This window comes from Kogia breviceps, chromosome 6 (genome assembly GCF_026419965.1).
Source record: "Kogia breviceps isolate mKogBre1 chromosome 6, mKogBre1 haplotype 1, whole genome shotgun sequence".
In the NCBI taxonomy this organism is placed as follows: Eukaryota; Metazoa; Chordata; class Mammalia; order Artiodactyla; family Physeteridae; genus Kogia; species Kogia breviceps.
Genome location: NC_081315.1, coordinates 16,778,192 through 16,799,266, shown reverse-complemented (window position 1 = coordinate 16,799,266; position 21,075 = coordinate 16,778,192). Strand labels below are relative to the sequence as shown.

The 21,075-nt window shown below is 37.5% G+C and overlaps 1 protein-coding gene across 9 annotated transcripts in view; it reads left to right on the top strand.

The window, feature by feature from the left end:
- STPG2 (sperm tail PG-rich repeat containing 2) overlaps positions 1 to 21,075 on the top strand; it is a 574,187-nt gene that overhangs the window by 16,804 nt on the left and 536,308 nt on the right. For all 9 annotated transcript variants that reach the window (XR_010841185.1, XM_067036902.1, XM_067036895.1 and 6 more), the window contains exons 5-6: positions 13,261 to 13,373; positions 16,796 to 16,907. Coding sequence is in view for 8 of the 9 variants with exons in the window: in XM_067036902.1 (XP_066893003.1) it covers positions 13,261 to 13,373; positions 16,796 to 16,907 (225 nt within the window). In the remaining variant the exon portion in view is untranslated. The remainder of the gene's footprint in view (positions 1 to 13,260; positions 13,374 to 16,795; positions 16,908 to 21,075) is intronic.

Sequence of the window (21,075 nt, the reverse complement as noted above, 5' to 3'; positions counted from 1 at the left end):
TTAAATTTCAGGCACATGGACACACTTAACTGCCAAGGAGGCTGAGAAATACAGTCTAACTGTATCCAGGAAAAAGAGGAAATAGTTTACCTTACTGTAAGTCTCTGTTACAGTGTATAAGCATATGCATTACATAGATATTCTTTTCTTTAATTTGAAAGGGGAAAAAAAGCTTTTCATTTATAAAAGAATTTGAATCTGATAGTGTAAGCATTATTTGTTTCATAAATGATTGTTAAAAAAAGATAAGGAGCTTCTCTCTGATTAAAATATCAAACATAATATAGCAGACCCATCTCATCCAGGTTTTATTTTTTTTATTTTTTAAACATCTTTATTTGAGTATAACTGTTTTACAACAGTGTGTTAATTTCTCCTTTACAACAAAGTGAATCAGTTATACATATACATATGTTCCCATATCTCTTCCCTCTTGTATCACCCTCCCTCCCACCCTCCCTATCCCACCCCTCTAGGTGGTCACAAAGCACAGAGGTGAACTCCCTGTGCTATGCGGCAGCTTCCCACTAGCTATCTAATTTACATTTGGTACTGTGTATATGTCCCTGCCACTCTCTCACTTCGTCACAGCTTACCCTTCCCCCTCCCCATATCCTCAAGTCCCTGCTCTAATAGGTCTGTGTTTTATTCCAGGCCTACCACTAATTTCTTCATGACATTTTTTTTTTCTTAGATTCCATATATATGTGTTAGCATACGGTATTTGTTTTTCTCCTTCTGACTTACTTCACTCTGTGTGACAGACTCCAGGTCTATCCACCTCATTACAAATAACTCAGTTTCATTTCTTTTTATGGCTGAGTAATATTCCATTGTATATATGTGCCACATCCTCTTTATCCATTCATCTGTTGATGGGCACTTAGGTTGCTTCCATGTCCTGGCTATCATAAATAGAGCTGCAATAAACACTTTGGTACATGACTCTTTTTGAATTATGGTTTTCTCAGGGTATATGCCTAGTAGGGGATTGCGGGGTCATATGGTAGTTCTATTTGTAGTTTTTTAAGGAACCTCCATACTGTTCTCCATAGTGGCTGTATCAATTTACATTCCCACCAGCAGTGCAAGAGGGTTCCCTTTTCTCCACACCCTCTCCAGCATTTATTGTTTCTAGAGTTTTTGATGATGGCCAATCTGACCGGTATGAGGTGATATCTCATTGTAGTTTTGATTTGCATTTCTCTAATGATTAATGATGTTGAGCATTCTTTCACGTGTTTGTTGGCAATCTGTATATCTTCTTTGGAGAAATGTCTATTTAGTTCTTCTGCCCATTTTTGGATTGGGTTTTGTTTTTTTGTTACTGAGCTGCATGAGTTGCTTATAAATTTTGGATATTAATCCTTTGTCAGTTGCTTCATTTGCAAATATTTTCTCCCATTCTGAGGGTTGTCTTTTGGTCTTGTTTATGGTATCCTTTGCTGTGCAAAAGCTTATAAGTTTCATTAGGTCACATTTGTTTATTTGTGTTTTTATTTCCATTTCTCTAGGAGATGGGTCAAAAAGGATCTTGTTGTGATTTATGTCATAGAGTGTTCTGCCTATGTGTTCCTCTAAGAGTTTGATAGTGTCTGGCCTTACATTTAGGTCTTTAACCCATTTTGAGTTTATTTTTGTGTATGGTGTTAGGGAGTGTCCTAATTTCATACTTTTACAGGTAGCTGTCCAGTTTTCCCAGCACCACTTATTGAAGAGGCTGTCTTTTCTCCACTGTATATCCTTCCCTCCTTTATCAAAGATAAGGTGACCGTATGTGTGTGGGTTTATCTCTGGGCTTTCTATCCTGTTCCATTGATCTATATTTCTGTTTTTGTGCCAGTACCATACTGTCTTGATTACTGTAGCCTTGTAGTATAGTCTGAAGTCAGGGAGCCTGATTCCTCCAGCTCCATTTTTCGTTCTCAAGATTGCTTTGGCCATTCGGGGTCTTTGTGTTTCCATACAAATTGTGAAATTTTTTGTTCTAGTTCTGTAAAAAAATGCCAGTGGTAATTTGATAGGGATTGCATGGAATCTGTGGATTGCTTTGGGTAGTAGAGTCATTTTCACAATGTTGATTCTTCCAATCCAAGAACATTGTATATTTCTCCACCTATTTGTATCATCTTTAATTTCTTTCATCAGTGTGTTATAGTTTTCTGCATACAAGTCTTTTGTCTCCTTAGGTAAGTTTATTCCTAGGTATTTTTTTCTTTTCATTGCAGTGGTAAATGGGAGTGTTTCCTTGATTTCTCTTTCAGATTTTTCATCATTAGTGTATAGGAGTGCAAGAGATTTCTGTGTATTAATTTTGTATCCTGCTACTTTACCAGATTCATTGATTAGCTCTAGTAGTTTTCTGGTAGCATCCTTAAGATTCTCTATGTATAGTATCATGTCATCTGCAAACAGACACCTTTACTTCTTCTTTTCCTATTTGAATTCCTTTTATTTCTTTTTCTTCTCTGATTGCTGTGGCTAAAACTTCCAAAACTATGTTGAATAATATTGGCGAGAGTGGGCAACCTTGTCTTGTTCCTGATCTTAGTGGAAATGGTTTCAGTTTTCACCATTGAGAACAATGCTGGCTGTGGGTTTGTCATATATGGCCTTTATTATGTTGAGGAAAGTTCCCTGTATGCCTACTTTCTGCAGGGTTTTTATCATAAATGGGTGTTGAATTTTGTCAAAAGCTTTCTCTGCATCTATTGAGATGGTCATATGGTTTTTCTCCTTCAGTTTGTTGATATGGTCTATCATGTTGATTGATTTGTGTATATTGAAGAATCCTTGCATTCCTGGAATAAACCCCACTTGATCATGGTGTATGATCCTTTTAATGTGCTGTTGGATTTTGTTTGCTAGTATTTTGTTGAGGATTTTTGCATCTATGTTCATCAGTGATATTGGCCTGTAGTTTTCTTTTGTTCTGACATCTTTGTCTGGTTTTGGTATCAGGGTAATGGTGGCCTTGTAGAATGAGTTTGGGAGTGTTCCTGCCTCTGCTGTATTTTGGAAGAGTTTGAGAAGGATAGGTGTTAGCTCTTCTCTAAATGTTTGATAGAATTCGCCTGTGAAGCCATCTGGTCCTGAGCTTTTGTTTGTTGGAAGATTTTTAATCACAGTTTCAATTTCAGTGCTTGTGATTGGTCTGTTCATATTTTCTATTTCTTCCTGGTTCAGTCTCATCAGCTTGTGCATTTCTAAGTATTTGTCCATTTCTTCCAGGTTGTTCATTTTATTGGCATACAGTTGCTTGTAGCAATTTCTAATAATCTTTTATATTTCTGCAGTGTCAGTTGTTACATCTCCTTTTTCATTTCTAATTCTATTGATTTGAGTCTTCTCCCTGTTTTTCTTGATGAGTCTGGCTAATGGTTTATCAATTTTATTTATCTTCTTAAAGAAGCAGCTTTTAGTTTTATTGATCTTTGCTATCGTTTCCTTCATTTCTTTTTCATTTATTTCTGATCTGATCTTTATGATTTCTTTCCTTCTGCTAAATTTGGGGTTTTATTGTTCTTCTTTCTCTAACTGCTTTAGGTGCAAAATTAGGTTGTTTATTCGAGATGTTTCCTGTTTCTTAAGGTATGATTGTATTGCTATAAACTTGCCTCTTAGAACTGCTTTTGCTGTATCCCATAGGTTTTGGGTCGTCGTGTCTCCATTGTCATTTGTTTCTAAGTATTTTTTGATTTCCTCTTTGATTTCTTCAGTGATCACTTCGTTATTAAGTGGTGTATTGTTTAGCCTCCATGTGTTTTATTTTTCACAGATCTTTTCCTGTAATTTATATCTAGTCTCATGGCATTGTGGTTGGAAAAGATACTTGATACGATTTCAATTTTCTTAAATTTGCCATGGCTAGATTTGTGACCCAATATATGATCTATCCTGGAGAATGTTCCATGAGCACTAGAGAAAAATGTGTACTCTGTTGTTTTTGGATGGAATGTCCTATAAATATCAATTAAGTCCATCTTGTGTAATGTATCATTTAAAGCTTGTGTTTCCTTATTTATTTTCATTTTGGATGATCTGTCCATTGGTGAAAGTGGGGTGTTAAAGTCCCCTACTATGATTGTGTTACTGTCGATTTCCCCTCTTATGGCTGTTAGTATTTGTCTTATGTATTGAGGTGCTCCTATGCTGGGTGCATAAATATTTACAATTGTTATATCTTCTTCATAGATCGATCCCTTGATCATTATGTAGTGTCCTTCTTTGTCTCTTGTACTAGTTTTTATTTTAAAGTCTATTTTAAAGTATATTTTGTCTGATATGAGAATTGCTACTCCAGCTTTTTTCTGATTTCCATTTGCATGGAATATCTTTTTCCATCCCCTCACTTTCAGACTGTATGTGTCCCTAGGTGTGAAGTGGGTCTCTTGTAGACAGCATATATATGGGTCTTGTTTTTGTATCCATTCTGCTAGTCTGTGCCTTTTGGTGGGAGCATTTAATCCATTTACATTTATGGTAATTATCGATATGTATGTTCCTATTACCATTTACTTAATTGTTTTGGGTTGTTCTTGTAGGTCTTTTCCTTCTCTTGTGTTTCTTGCCTAGAGAAGTTCCTTTAGCATTTGTTGTAAAGCTGGTTTGGTGGTGCTGAACTCTCTCAGCTTTTGCTTGTCTGTAAAGGTTTTAATTTCTCCATCAAATCTGAATGAGTTCCTTGCTGGGTAGAGTAATCTTGGTTGTAGGTTTTTTCCTTCATCACTTTAAGTATGTCCTGCCACTCCCTTTTGGCTTGTAGAGTTTCTGCTGAAAGAGCAGATGTTAACCTTATGGGGATTCCCTTGTGTGTTATTTGTTGTTTTTCCCTTGCTGCTTTTAATGTGTTTTGTTTGTATTTAATTTTTGACAGTTTGATTATTATGTGTCTTGGCGTGTTTATCCTTGGGTTTATCATGTATGGGACTCTCTGTGCTTCCTGGACTTGATTATTTCCTTTCCCATGTTAGGGAAGTTTTCAACTATAATCTCTTCAAATATTTTCCCAGACTCTTTCTTTCTTCTGGGACCCCTATAATTCGAATCTTGGTGTGTTTAATTTTGTCCCAGAGGTCTCTGAGACTGTCCTCAGTTCTTTTCATTCTTTTTTCTTTCTTCTGCTCTGCAGTAGTTATTTCCACTTTTTATCTTCCAGGTCACTTATCCATCCTTCTGCCTCAGTTATTCTGCTATTGATCCCATCTAGAGTATTTTTCATTTCATTTATTGTGTTGCTCATCGTTGCTTGCTTCGTCTTTATTTCTTCTAGGTCCTTGTTAACTGTTTCTTGCAATTTGTCTATTCTATTTCCAAGATTTTGAATCAACTTTACTATCATTATTCTGAATTCTTTTTCAGGTAGACTGCCTATTACCTCTTCATTTGTTAGGTCTGGTGTGTTTTTATCTTGCTCCTTCATCTGTTGTGTGTTTTTCTGTCTTCTCATTTTGCTTATCTTACTGTGTTTGGGGTCTCCTTTTTGCAGGCTGCCAGTTGGTAGTTCCCGTTGTTTTTGGTGTCTGTCCCCAGTGGCTGAGGTTGGTTCAGTGGGTTGAGTAGGTTTCCTGGTTGGGGGGACTAGTGCCTCTGTTCTGGTGGATGAGGCTGGATGTTGTCTTTCTGGTGGGCAGGTCCACGTCTGGTGGTGTGTTTGGGGATGTTGGTAGGCTTATTATGATTTTAGGCAGCCTCTCTGCTAATGGATGGGGCTGTAGACCTGTCTTGCCCTGTGTTGGGCATGGGGTGTCCAGCACTGTTCTTTGCTGCTCCTTGAGTGAAGCTGGGTCTTGGTGTTGACATGGAGATCTCTGGGATATTTTTGCCGTTTGATATTGCATGTAGCTGGGAGGTCTCTTGTGGACCAGTGTCCTGAGGTTGGTTCTCCCACCTCAGAGACAGCCTTGATACCTGGCTGGAGCGCCAAGAGCCTTTAATCCACACAGCTCAAAATAAAAGGGAGAAGAAATAGAAAGGAAAGAAAGGAAAGAAGGAGGGAGGGAGGGAAGGAAGGAAAGAAGGGAGGAAAGAAGGGAGGAAAGAAGGGAGGAAGGAAGGAAGAAAGGAGGGAAGTAGGAAAGGAGGGAAGAAAGGGAGAAGACAAAATAAAGTAGGATAAAATATAGTTATTAAAATAAAAAATAATTATTAAGAAGAAAAATTTCTATTAAAAAAAAGGGTCGGTCTAACCCTAGGACAAATGGTGAAAACAAAACTATACAGACAAAATCTCATATAGCAGCACACACACACACACTCACAAAAAGATAAAAGGGGAAAATAATAGTATATCTTGCTCCCAATGTCCACCTCCTCAAGTTGGGATATTTCGTTGTCTGTTCAGGTTTTCCACAGATGCAGGGCACTTCAAGTTGATTGTGGAGCTTTAATCCGCTGCTTTTGAAGCTGCTGGGAGAGACCTCCCCCTCTCCTCTTTGTTCGCACAGTTCTTGGGGTTCAGCTTTGGATTTGGCCCCGCCTCTGCATGTAGGTCGTCCGAGGGCGTCTGCCCTTTGCTCAGACAGGACGGGGTTAAAGGAGCAGTTGATTCGGGGGCGCTGGCACAGGCCGGGGGGAGGGAGGGACACGGATGCGGGGCGAGCCTTCGGCGGAAGAGGCCGGCGTGACGCTGCATTGGCCCAAGGCGCGCCGCGCGTTCTCCCGGGGAAGCTGTCCCTGGATCCCGGGACCCCGGCAGTGGTGGGCTGCATGAGCTCCCAGGAGGGGTGGTGTGGAGAGTGACCTATGCTCGCACACAGGCCTCTTGGTGGCGGCAGCAGCAACCCTAGCGTCCCACACCCGTCTCTGCTGTCGGCGCCTACAGCCGCGGCTCGAGCCCGTTTCTGGAGCCCTTAATCCCTTCTCCTCTCGCACCAGGAGACAAAGAGGCTAGAAAAAGTCTCTTGTCTCTTCGGCAGCTCCGTGCCCGTTTCTGGGGCTCCTTTAAGCAGCGCGCTTAAACCCCTCTCCTCGCGCACCAGGAAGCAAAGAGGGAAGAAAAGGTCTCTTGCCTCTTCGGCAGCTCCAGACTTCAACCGGACTCCCTCCCGGCCAGCCGTGTTGCACTAACCCCTTCAGACTGTCTTCACTCTGCCAACTCCAGACCTTTCCCTGGGATCCGACTGAAGCCCGAGGCTCAGCTCCCGGCCCCGCCCTCCCCGGCGGGTGAGCAGACAAGCCTCTCGGACTGGTGAGCGCCGGTAGGCACTGATCCTCTGAGGAATCTCTCCGCTTTGCCCTCCGCACCCTGTTACTGCGCTCTCTTCCATGACTCAGAAGCTCCCCACCACCACCCGCAGTCTCCGCCCGCGAAGGGGCTTCTAGTGTGTGGAAACCTTTCCTCCTTCACGGCTCCCTCTCACTGGTGCTGGTCCTGTCCCTATTCTTTTGTCTCTGTTTATTCTTTTTTCTTTTGCCCTGCCCAGGTACGTGGGGAGTTTCTTGCCTTTTGGGAGGTCTGAGGTCTTCTGCCAGCGTTCGGTGGGTGTTCTATAGGAGCAGTTCCACGTGTAGATGTATTTCTGATGTATCTGTGAGGAGGAAGAGTGATCCCCGCGTCCTACTTTTACGCCATCTTCTCCTCGTTCTATTCTACGATTTTAATAGGTCCAATTTGATGATCTATTTTAGTAATTACTGATTCAATCCAACTTGTATTTATTAGAATAAAAATCTAGATCAAATTTAAGAAAACATGTTTGTAAAAACATAGATTTACATATAAATTAAAGACAGTGGTTAATATTCAAGAAGATTCAACAAAGCTTAATTTGAATTGAATTGTGATATTTTCTGAAATCTCCATCTTGAATTTGAGAGACAAACTAGAGGTAGGGTAGCAAAGGTCAGTAGCTAAAGGCTTAATTTTTTTAACAGGCTTTTCCCCTGTTTTCCCCTGTTTTTTCCTGCAGGGGAAAAGAAAACACAGGTGCCTCACAGACTATTATGAAATTGATACTGTAGTAATGTTAATTCAAGTATTATCCAAATTTCTCGTAATTCTATGTATCTCTTTAGCTGCTTTTTGAGATAATACTATATGTGGGCTCAGTTTCCAGATGTGAACATTAATAGAAAATAGAGAAAATAATCCAACAGATAGGTAATTATTGTGATTATTCCTGGAACTGTTGAAATAATATCTGCTGAAGGTATCTTATATAGCTTAAATATAGAAGCAACTCTGAAATTACAATTTGTATAAGGCTCTAGCCAACAAATGGTAATTTTTAGCTATATTTAATCTGTAAAGAGAAATTCTCTCTATAAATTATTTTGTATAACATTTTGAGTTAGAAAATTTAGCTTCTCTCTCTTTCTTTTTCAAAAGAAGAGCCCAGGTAACCATTAGAAATCTGCTTTTCAGAGGTGGATTTCACAAACAAAGTTTGCGGTTCGAATTATGACACTGACATATTTGCTAATGATAACATGCTGGGAACTACCTGTGTGCCGCCACACTGGAATGCAGTCCATTAGTGTTTTGAACTGCCACACTTTGGGACTTTTAATTCTTCACAAATTCTATTTCCACACTTAATTATGGAAAAGACATGAGAAGAAAGTTGCATAGCCCCTTCATTGATTTCACTGTCAGTGAAAGTGACAGTTAGCAATTCTTCAAGTTATATTACATCATTCACTTAAAATAATGTACTTCCGTGCTGAGTTTGCTTCAATTAAGTCATATTTTATTTGCTAATGATTTTCCAAGCTTGACGATGACCTTGAAGATGGTATTGTCAACACTTCTTGTTTGTTTTTAATATCACATCCTTTTAATTTATTTTTATTTTTTGAATTTTACACAGCAGCTCCTTATTAGTTATCTATTTTATACATATTGGTGTGTATATGTCAATCCCAGTCTCCCAATTCATCCCAGCACCACCGCCCCAGCTGCCCCGCTTTCTCCCCCTTGGTGTCCATACGTTTGTTCTCTACATCTGTTAACACTTCTTGACATAAGGAGAGTGCGATTTAGAGTTGAGTTCATCAATTTGTTCTTTACTTTCTATCTGTATTTTTTAAAAGGCTTTTAAATTAAATTTCCAATTGAAGATTTACCTGAGAACTGTAGAGGTTAGTGAGTTAAGTAGTTCACATGGTTTAAATGAAATGAATTTCAGTGTATACAGAGGAGAAGGATTTTGCTGGTGTCTTGAATGGTGTGTATTTATGTATATGTGTGTGTGCATAGTCTTTACTTCTGCTTGATTACCTTAAGAATTGTTAAACAGTTGACCTGCAAAAATCACAATAATTAACCTGAGGAAAGCTTCTTAGGCATAATTCTACTTGGACATAATTTCTCCTGAAATGCTGTGTAGAATTACTATAAAACTGTAACTTATACTTTTTAGGGTATAAAAATATAATGTTAAAGATGATTTGTCAGAATGCTCTGTTTTATCTTTTTTTTTGCGGTACGCGGGCCTCTCACTACTGCGGCCCCTCCCGCCGCGGAGCACAGGCCCCGGACGCGCAGGCCCAGCGGCCACGGCTCACGGGCCCGGCCGCTCCGCGGCGTGTGGGATCTTCCCGGACCGGGGCACGAACCCGTGTTTCCCGCATCGGCAGGCGGACTCTCAACCACTGCGCCACCAGGGAAGCCCAGAATGCTCTGTTTTAAAATACCGATTTTATTTTTACAAATCTACAGGCTATAGTAAATCAATATATTAGATATGCTCCTGCCTGCAATATAGAAAATATCTGGCATATCTAACATGGCTATATTTATTATATAAGAAGAGAGTTCTACATTTATTTTACTACTTACTGTGCCTAAAATCTTCACAATTATGAAACTTTGTTTCATTTCTAAGTAAAAATAAAGTACGAGTGAAAAAATTTTTCTGCCATCAAAACTGTGTATGTAAAAAAAAAAAAAAAAAAACTGTGTATGTACTTTTAAAATCCATGCCTCTATTAAGTAATTTCATTTGAAAGATGGTCTAGAACACTTATCTTAGCCAAAGAGTGTTGCATGGCTCATCATTCTTTCCTTTCCTGAAGCTCTGTGGGGCGCAGCAGTCTTCAGAGTTGCCATTGACCCAAAGGGATGGGCTGCTTTTCAACGACTCTAGTGGGTGCCGTGGTTTCTTCCAGGGCTCCTCTACTACCATCTGTCGCTCTGTTGGACATGTCAGTCTGTGCTATTTTTCTGTGCTGTTCTGCTAGTTGTTATGGTGTTTGTCTCTGCACCCCCAGACCCAAAGCCTTTGGACGATCTGACTGCCTTATTTCCTTCTGTCTTACACTCAGAAGTGCTAAAGCAGTGTATACCCTATGCATTAGAGAGATTGGCAGGATAGCCCTTTCAGTTTTTATTCAGAGCTCTGTTCCTCCTAGGACTGACCGGGGTCTGGGCCTGGGGATCATGTATCAACTAGACAACCTATTTATAACAGTAACAACAATAATAATAATAGCAGTGTCTTACTTTCATTTGGTGCTTCATAGCCTTATAGCTTCATAGTGTGTTAAAGCTGATTAGTGAAGAGGGGAAATACCTCTCTGCTCTTCGTGTTGTAGTTCATTAGAAGGAATCTGCATATCAATAAGCTAAGCACATTAAGACCACTTACAGTGCTGGAAATATTCCTGGTGGGAATAAGGATTAATGCTTTTTATTTATTGAACACGTTTTCCCAGGATTTATTGGATTGTGGGTACTACAGAGAGTCACAGCTACGTTACTAACTCAAATATATGTATGTTGTCTCCTGTTGATGTGGTAGACCTCCAGCCTTCTGCAGAGTTCCCCTTCACAGGGGCTTCTAGAAGGGCTGTCTCAACTATGCTTCTGAATAAGTCTTTCCACTGAGACAGCTTCTGTTCCCTCAGGCAGTTCAGTCTCTTGCCAGATGGTGCTCTCTGCTGGGCATTTCCACCCGTATACTCCATCAGAGCAAAAGCTGCATGATGAGCTGAGGTGAAGATGGGGGGGGGGGATAATGCTCTTCTCTCCTTGTTTTATACTCTCTTAGATAGAATGCTCTAAAAGTAGCATTGATTTTTACCAGTGTTTTAATGAAATGTCTTAGATTTTTATCATAACCCTTTTGTACTCTACAGAATACAGCCATAAATCCAGTGGGGAATTGTCTGTTAGAAGGCAAATTCAGGCAACAGAAAATACTCAGTAGTTAGCATTGCCACTCTTTTGACAGTAAGATTTTCTAACTGGGTGTGGGTTACCATGATTAGCTGCTTCCCATAGGAATAGTTTTTGCGTTCACCTTCTGGTTGATTTGCTCCATTCACTAGACGTTCCAAAATATGTCTGAATCTTATTTGGACATAGCTAGTAACTCCCTGTTTCTGTACCCTCAGCTCCAACATCCTCCATCACCCAAGCAAGGAACAAACAAGGAGATTTACGAAAACTGAAGCAGGAGAAACCTTTAGAAAAACTGTAATTCAGTTTCTCTTTGAGATTGCCATCTATGATAAAAGAATCAACAAAGGTCCCATTTCACTTCATGCAAACGTCAAAGTTCTGTCAGAGATTGTGTTGGCCCCTGTTTAATTCTTTAAGGTCAGGTGGTGTAAAAGGGAAAGTTTAGTTTTATTGTGTTTGTATTTTATAATATTTGAGGGCTAGCTGTTAGTGTTCAGTTCTAGGAAGTAAAAGATATTTTCACACAGTAGGGAATTTTAGTGCCGTACCAGCTTATTTTTGGATTTTGTTGTGCCATCCCAAAGCCTTCTAGAGTGGTGCCTCTCTAGGAAGTCTGTCCTCGTTAGGAGACAGTGGCAGTGCTTCCAATTTATCTCCAACCATCCATGACAAGAATGGAGTGGGTTTTAGCATTCTTTCATCACTTTGTGTAATGGCACTGGTGCAAATAAATCTGTAAGGTTATTAGTAGTTTTGAGAAGTGCTCCCTACTCACTACCCATGAGTCCATCCTTACCTCTAGTTTCTGTCTTTCTGGGGATGTTAATAGGGTTCAGCTGAGGTTCTTTTCACATGCAGTGAGGTCTTTTTCCAGTTCTAGTCTCTGCTGTGCTATATTTTCCAGAAATTCCTTGAAGTGGAATTTGAATGATACCTTCTCTTAGTTTCTAGTGCTAATAATTTACATCTATTTTATATGCTTCTTCTGAGATTCTGGTGGGAGGAGGGGCAGATGTGGGTTTGATTCACCAATCTGAACTGGAATTATGCTTTCTAATCATTTAATTGCTATGTATTTCATTAATATTGTTTATAATGGTAATTGAGAGAGATTGGTTCCACTATTCAAGAATAGTAATGGTCACCTAGAACAGCTGACATACTGTTTTATGCACTTAAACTATCAGTTTATGTTACTGGGATTTTATTCAATATATATATATTAATTGGTTTAATAATCCATGCCTATTTTAAAGCTATATTTTTACAAATATGAATGAAAATTAAGTGAAATAGACTAGAGTTATCTTTTACTATCAGTTAAAAAAGTAAGATTTTATAAATTTCTTAAATTATTGCTCAATTTAGAATGTATTAGGTCAACACAAGAATTCCTATGAGATGATACTGTTCGTGTTTCATACTTTATTCTTTTATTAGTTTCTAATGAAAGCAGGTGTTTTAACTTCTCTAAAGTGGACTCTTTAGTGAGTCATGCTTATTGTATGACTGTGAAGGAAGATGATTGCTGATTTCTCTTGTCACAGATGACTTCTTTGGCATTAAAGTACTGATCCTGACCTCAGACATTAACTATGAAATGATTTGGGGGTAGTGTTTAATTTTTGTTATATATTTGTTACTCTATGAAAACTTTACATGAATATCTTCTGCACTTACCAGGGAATTAGAAGTTATCTCATATCTGTTGTTAATGTTTGAATTTTAGTTTCTTAAAATTAATTTCTATTTAATTAAGTCATTTTTTGTTAGGCTTTCCCATTCCCGAAATCATGCAATTCTGCCCTTCCTCCCCTTTTTAAATGATGAGGAGCTAATTTTCATTGCCGTTAAGATTTTAGATTGTTGAGTGTGCTGCCAAGAGCAAAGTTGTTCATATTGGTTGAGGATATGCTAAACTAGAGGCCCTTCTCTGGGAATCCCGGTTGACTCAGGAGTGGGATGGGGCACGGAGTGATACTCTTGAGATGTATCAAGGAAGAGTCTAACATTTACCAGTGGAAACTCCTTGACTAAGGCTATCCTTGCTTTAGACTTAAGTAAAGTTAAACATTGTTTCATGATTTATTTAAATTGTCTCTCATCTTCACTTTTTTTTTTTTTTTTTTGGTGAGGATTTTTCCAATGTAACTTTGAAATACAAGGGGATACATTTTGGCAACTCTTTGGGAAGACTACAGTTACCTATAAAGTCAGGACCTGGTCCTGGACAGTATGATATAACCCAGTAAGTAAAAAAAACAGTATATCTTTACTGTAGTTTTTGACTATAAATATTCTAATAATTTAGACTAAGTTATGCTGTTATGAAAGGAAAAACCAGTATGAAAAACTTCAAGAAATATGATAGTTTAGAGTAACCTATATGAAGACTATTGCTTTTCTGTCTGCCAGCTCCTGTGCTATCTGTTTTACATGTATTAATTCATTTATCTTCACAAGTCTCTGTGTTACTATTGTTATGCCTATTTTATCAGTGAAAAATGAAAGGGCCAGAGAGAATAAATAATGTATTTAATATTATGTAGCTATTAAGTGACAGAGCTTGACATTGACTGAGGCCTTTTCAGTTATACAGCCCATGTATCTAAGTACTAAAATATACTGTCTTTAATTACAAGATAGAGAAAAGATCAGAGAAAATATAAAAGAAGGTGACCCAGGATTCTGCATCTTGTTCGTGGCTCTGATGTCCATTCTTTTGACTACATGATGGATTTAGAAAACATTCTCAGTATAAGTCAGAGCCATAACATTAGGTTGAAGGTAATATTTATGAAGTCTAACTAGGAAATACATTTCTTGTAAAATAATTCTTTGTCTTTATTTTCTCCTACTCTTACAGTAAGGTCTTAGACATGAGTCCATGGAAGGCAAAACTGAGTAACAGATATCATGTTGTTCTCAGAATCTATTGCTGCTTTTCATGATTTAATTTTTAACAGGTTCCAGTTTATCTGCCTGATCCTTTCTCTCTTATAGGATGAGTTTTCTAGCAGGAAGTCCCACAGTGATTACCTATCCAATTAATTTGCTGGACAGATTCAGACACATCTGTATACCAGCAGTGGATGTAGCTTAGGCTCTTACTTAAACTCTCCTACTACTATTCATTCATTGAACAAACATTGTTTGAATTCTTGCTATGTCTTAGTACTAAACTTAGTAACTAAGAATAAAAAGAATAAAACATGGGGGCCTTCCCTGGTGGCACAGTGGTTGAGAATCTGCTTGCTAATGCAGGGGACATGGGTTCGAGCCCTGGTCTGGGAGGATCCCACATGCCGCAGAGCAGCTAGGCCCATGAGCCACAACTACTGAGCTTGCGTGTCTGGAGCCTGTGCTCTGCAACAAGAGAGGCTGCAAAAGTGAGAGGCCCACGCACCACGATGAAGAGTGGTCCCTGCTTGCCACAACTAGAGAAAGCCCTCGCACAGAAACAAAGACCCAACACAGCAAAAATAAATAAATAAATTAATAAATTCCTACCCCCAACATCTAAAAAAAAAAAAAAAAAAAGAATAAAACATGGCCCTTGTTTTGGGGAATTTATACCCTATTCTATTGTCCTTTTCATTTTTTCACTCTCCTAATTTGGGAGATATGCCATATATTTTAATTTTTTTAGTAGTTACACTAGAAGTTTAACATGTATATACAGCTTAATGGGATCTGAATTTAATCTTTGTCATTCCAAATAAAACAAAGTCTGTCAAATGCTCTAACTCTACTTATCCCCTTGACATAATGCTTTTGTTAGTATTTACTCTTATCTTTTTTTTCTTGCAGTTGGGCTGGTTTGCTTTCCTATCTGCCTGCCTGCCTGTCAGTTTTATTGAGGTTTAATTAACATTAAGCAAAATTAACCCTTTTTAGGGTATGTGGTTCTGTGATGATTGTTTTCCATCCATTCCACTACACGTCTAAGTACCTCAGGCATGACCAGCACTCTGTCTAATTCTGTTGCTCTGATTTTGCTTGTTAGTTTTTTCCTGACAGTCCTTTTTACTTCTCCAGCCCTGTCCCGCTCCCATTCTCCTATTTTTTTAAAAATAAGTGTCTACCTGACTTTATTCTTTATTTTTTTGGTTATACCACACGGCTTGCGGGATCTCAGTTCCCCCACCAGGGATTGAACCCGGACCCACGCCAGTGAAAGCATGGAGTCCTAACCACTGTACCCACCAGGGAATTCCCTCTCCTCCTTTTTTAAAAATGTTACTTTCTCTTTGATCTTTGTTATTTCCCTGTTTCTTCTTTTCTTCTGTTTGTATTTTCACTTTTGCTAGTAGGAATGTATGCATATAGATTGCATTCCTAACTGCATCAGATATTTCACCATTTCTGTAATTTGCTCTTTGGTTTTGCTGCCTTCACTATCTTTTGTTTGGACTTGTCTTGGTTCCTTCTGGTAGTTGATATTTTCTACCTTGTTTTTTCTTTCTACTTTTTATTGATTGAGTCATAATTATTGTGGATTTGATATGGTGTAAAAATGGAAATACTTGGCTATTTCGAATGGAAAGATGAGCTCATAGGTTTCTTTTTGGGAAAACACCTAAATAATATGTGACCCTTTTGATATCCCAAATATAAATTTTTTATCCATAAAACTATTTGAGGTTTTGAAAATAAGTTCATTTGTTGAATTTTGTGCAAAAAAATCAATGAACTCAGCATTTGACAGTGAACTGAGATGTTATATGCATGTTTAAATCATAGTAATATCTAAACAAACAAAAAAATGGCAATTATGTAACTTAAACATTTGTTTTTATGTTTTTATATTATCTTTAAAAAAATCTTATGTTCAGTATAGTTCACTGGAAGTATTTAATATGACTTTTTTTTTCAAATTCTTTTTAAGAGTTAGAAAAAAAAACCTATTTAAATATAATTCCTAATAATAGCTAACAGTTATTGTATACTTACTGTGGGTTTTGTATGGCAGTAAATACTTCACATATATTATCCACTTTAATCATTACCACCTTGAGAATTGGTTAATACTATTTCCAGTCACAGATGAAGAATCAAATCTGAAGTTTAGAGAGGGTGAGTGATTTGTGTAAGGTCACATAGCTAGTAGGTAGCAATGTTAGGATTCATATCAGGCTGTCTGACTCCAGAGCTTGGGCTGTTACTCACTGCTTACTTGGTTTATTATTCTTACTTGTGTAAATTTCAAAGAAAATAAGCTTCCCTTTCATTTTCAAAGATCTTTCTTTATGCCCTTTTCCTGATTGTTTTATGATATAAATAGCATTGACTATTTTCCCCTTATTTTAGTTAATAGTTGAAATACCAAGTGATTTGAAATTTTAAAGACCTTTTATGGTGAATAAACTACACAGGAAACTTTTTTTGGTAGCTTTTTATTTAAATTCATGACATAAATCCCACATTTTGTTTTCTTTTTGGAATCATTATTAGAATAGGTATACTTTAATGCTCTGAATTGGAAAACACAGATCTAACCAATATAAATGAATAGATCTGACAGAGTTTAGGATATATTGGCCTAACACACTCAGATATCTTATTGAGTACTTTTTAAGCAGGAAATGTTGGTATAAAAATATTCTCTTAACTTATATAGACATTTATATATTTGAAATTGAGAATAATTTTTTTCTAAATTTTCTAAAGGAAAAAGGCACTACATTATGAAAATATTAACATCAAGAAAGATCAACAGCAAAATCATTGCTCAAATCTCCCACGACTTTATGAAGTAATAATATTGCAGGAGGAAAAAAAGGTAAGTTGAAAAGTAACTTTCATCTACTTCCTAGATTTTAAGGTCATTGAATCTTATTATCACACAGAGTACTCTTCTACTGTTCCTCGTAGGTAGTTGTCACTCAGTGAATTTTGTGGAAGGAACTGAGGAACTGTGTTTAAAATTTCCTTCAAGTTGATTGCTATCTCTGCTTGAATACCTCTTGTGATAAAGAACTCAATACCCCCAAGGTTTTTTGTTTCAGTAGTGGACTACTCTGTTTCTTACAATTTCCTTCTTAAACTGACCTAAATTTACCTGCTTGTTGTCTATTTATTCTCCCTTTTCCTATGACTTCTCTTAAATCTCCCTTTAAATTTTTTCTAGTAAGGATAAGTGTTCTAAATATCTTTGACTATTCTCAGTATTTAGCTTCAGGATAACTTATTTTCCTTTGATGTTATCTAGGGATCTTCGTTAGTTTTTGAATCTTTCTCTCCTTAAAATATGACTTTGAGAACTAAGAATAATATTCTTGGTGAAGTCTGGTTAGTACATAGTAAGATTTTTATCTTCATTGTTCGAGGTATTGTATATTTATTAATATAAAAATCTAAATGCCATTAAATATTTTTTGTAGCTATGTTTCAGTTTAATTATTTGGAACTTGTAGGCACAAAAACCTTGGATATTTTTTTCCTCTAGTATATTTAAACTTAAAAACTTGAAGATTATAGGATAAACATTTCAAAATGGATCATTTAGAGTAAGGATAAATGACTCTCAGTTGAGAAATCAGTGAGTATTTCAGTAAGAATTTTCTTGGTCTTCCCCTGAATATTAATCAGCAAGGAAAAATATTGCTTACAGAACTATTAGAAAAAGATACAATAACAGAGTAATATAATGCAATTGTTTTCATAGAATAACAATTATAAATTTCAAACAAGAGAAAAAGTGTTAATTTAGAATCATGAGAGATACTGGTGTATGGTTCTCTTGTAATGTGTTTGTTTGGTTTTAGTATTAAGGTAATGCTGACCTCATAAAATGAGTTAGGAAGTATTCCCTCTGCTTATATTTTCTGAAAGGGATTGTAGAGATTGGTATAATTTTTTCCCTTAAATGTATGGTAGAATTCACCAGTGAATCCATCTGGGTCTGGTGCTTTTTGTTTTGGAAGGTTATGAATTATTAACTTGATATCTTTAATAGGCATAGGCCTATTCAGATCATCTATTTCTTCTCATGAGAATTTGGGAGATTGAGTCTTTTAAGGAACTGGTCCTTTTCATCTAGGTTATCAAATTTATGGGCATAGAATTGTTCATAGTGTTCCTTTATTCTTTTAATGTACATGGGAACTGTAGTGATGTCCCCTCCTTCATTTCTGATATTGGTAATTTGTATCCTCTCTCTTCTTTCTTAGTTTGCCTGGCTAGAGGTTTATAAATTTTTTTTGAATTTTTGAATTTTATTTATTTTTTTATACAGCATGTTCTTATTAGTTATCCATTTTACACATATTAGTGTATACATGTCAATCCCAATCTCCCAATTAATCACACACACACGCCGCCGCCGCTTTCCCCCCTTGGTGTCCATATGTTTGTTGTCTACGTCTGTGTCTCAATTTCTGCCCTGCATTCCAGTTCATCTCTACCATTTTTCTAGGTTCCACATATATGCGTTAATATATGATATTTGTTTTTCTCTTTCTTACTTACTTCACTCTGTATGCCAGTCTCTAGATTCACCCACGTCTCTACAAATGAACAGATTTCGTTTCTTTTTATGGCTGAGTAATATTCCATTGTATATAGGTACCACATCTTCTTTATCCGTTCATCTGTTGATGGGCATTTAGGTTGTTTCCATGACCTGGCTGTTGTAAATAGTGCTGCAATGAACATTGGGGTGCAAGTGTCTTTTTGAATATTGTTTTCTCTGGGTATATGCCCAGTAGTGGGATTGCTGGGTCATATGGTAATTCTATTTTAGTTTCTTAAGTAACTTCCATACTGTTCTCCATAGTGGCTGTATCAATTTACATACCCACCAACAGTGCAAGAGGGTTCCCTTTTCTCCACACTCTCTCCAGCATTTGTTGTTTGTAGACTTTCTGATGATGCACATTTTAAGTGGTGTGAGGTGATACCTCATTGTACTTTTGATTTGCATTTCTCTAATAATTAATGATGTTGAGCAGCTTTTCATGTGCTTCTTGGCCATCTCTGTCTTCTATGGAGAAATGTCTACTTAGGTCTTCTGCCCATTGTTTGACTGGGTTGATTGTTTTTAACATTGAGCTGCATATATATTTTGGAGATTAATCCTTTGTCTGTTGATTTGCTTAAGAATATTTTTTCCCATTCTGAGAGTTGTCTTTTCATCTTGTTTGTAGTTTCCGTTGCTTTGCAAATGCTTTTGAGTTTCCTTAGGTCCCATTTGTTTATTTTTGTTTTTATTCCCATTACTCTAGGAGGTGGATCAAAAAATATCTTGCTGTGTGATTTATGTCAATGTGTGTTTTGCCTATGTTTTCCTCTAAGAGTTTTATAATGTCTGGTCTTACATTTAGGTCTCTAATTCATTTTGAGTTTATTTTTGTTTATGGTGTTAGGGAGTGTTCTAATTTCATTCTTTTACATGTAGCTGTCCAGTTTTCCCAGCACCACTTATCGAAGAGATGTCTTTTCTGCATTGTATATTCTTGCCTCCTTTGTCATAGATTAGTTGACCATCGGTGTGTGGGTTTATCTCTGGGCTTTCTATCCTGTTCCATTGATCTATATTTCTGCTTTTGTGCCAGTACCACATTGTCTTGATTACTGTAGCTTTGTAGTATAGTCAGAAGTTAGGGAGTCTGATTCCTCCAGCTCCGTTTTTTTCCCTCAAGACTGCTTTGGCTATTTGTGGTCTTTTGTGTCTCCATACAAATTTTAAGATTTTTTGTTCGAGTTCCATAAAAAATGCCATTGGGGGCTTCCCTGGTGGCGCAGTGGTTGAGAATCCGCCTGCCGATGCAGGAGACACGGGTTCGTGCCCTGGTCCGGGAAGATCCCACATGCCGCGGAGCAACTAAGCCCGTGAGCCATGGCCGCTAGGCCTGCGCATCCGGAGCCTGTGCTCTGCAACGGGAGAGGCCACAACAGTGAGAGGCCCGCATACCGCAAAAAAAAAAAAAAAAAAAAAAAAAAAAAAAAAAAAAAATGCCATTGGTAATTTGATAGGGATTGCATTGAATCTGTAGATTGCTTTGGGTAGTATAGTCGTTTTCACAATATTGATTCTTCCGATCCAAGAACATGGTATATCTCTCCATCTGTTTGTATCATCTTTAATTTCTTTCATCATTGTCTTATAGTTTTCTGCATACAGGTCTCTTGTCTCCTTAGGTAGATTTATTCCTAGGTACTTTATTCTTTTTGTTGCTATGGCAAATGAGAGTGTTTCCTTAATTTCTCATTCAGATTTTTCATCATTAGTGTATAGGAATGCAAGAGATTTCTGCGTTAATTTGGTATCCTGTAAGTTTACCAAATTCATTGATTAGCTCTAGTAGTTTTCTGGTGGCATCTTTAGGATTCTCTATGTATGGTATCATGTCATCTTCAGACAGTGACAGTTTTACTTCTTGTTTTCCAATTTGGATTCCTTTTATTTCTTTTTCTTCTCTGATTGCTGTCGCTAGGACTTCCAAAACTATGTTGAATAATAGGGGTGAGAGTGGACATCCTTGTCTTGTTCCGGATCTTAGAGGAAATGCTTTCAGTTTTTCACCATTTTGAACAGTGTTTGCTGTACGTTTGTTGTATATGGCCTTTATTATGTTGGGGTAGGTTCCCTGTGTGCCCACTTTCTGGAGAGATTTTATCATAAATGGGTGTTGAATTTTGTCAAAAGCTTTTTCTGCATCTATTGAGATGATCATATGGTTTTTATTCTTCAATTTGTTAACGTGGTTTATCACATTGATTGATTTGCGTATATTGAAGAATCCTTGCATCCCTGGGATAATCCCACTTGATCATGGTGTATGATCCTTTTAATGTGTTGTTGGATTGTATTAGCTAGTATTTTGTTGAGGATTTTTGCATCTGTGTTCATCAGTGATATTGGTCTGTAATTTTCTTTTTGTGTAGTATCTTTGTCTGGTTTTGGTATCAGAGTGATGGTGGCCTCATAGAATGAGTTTGAGTGTGTT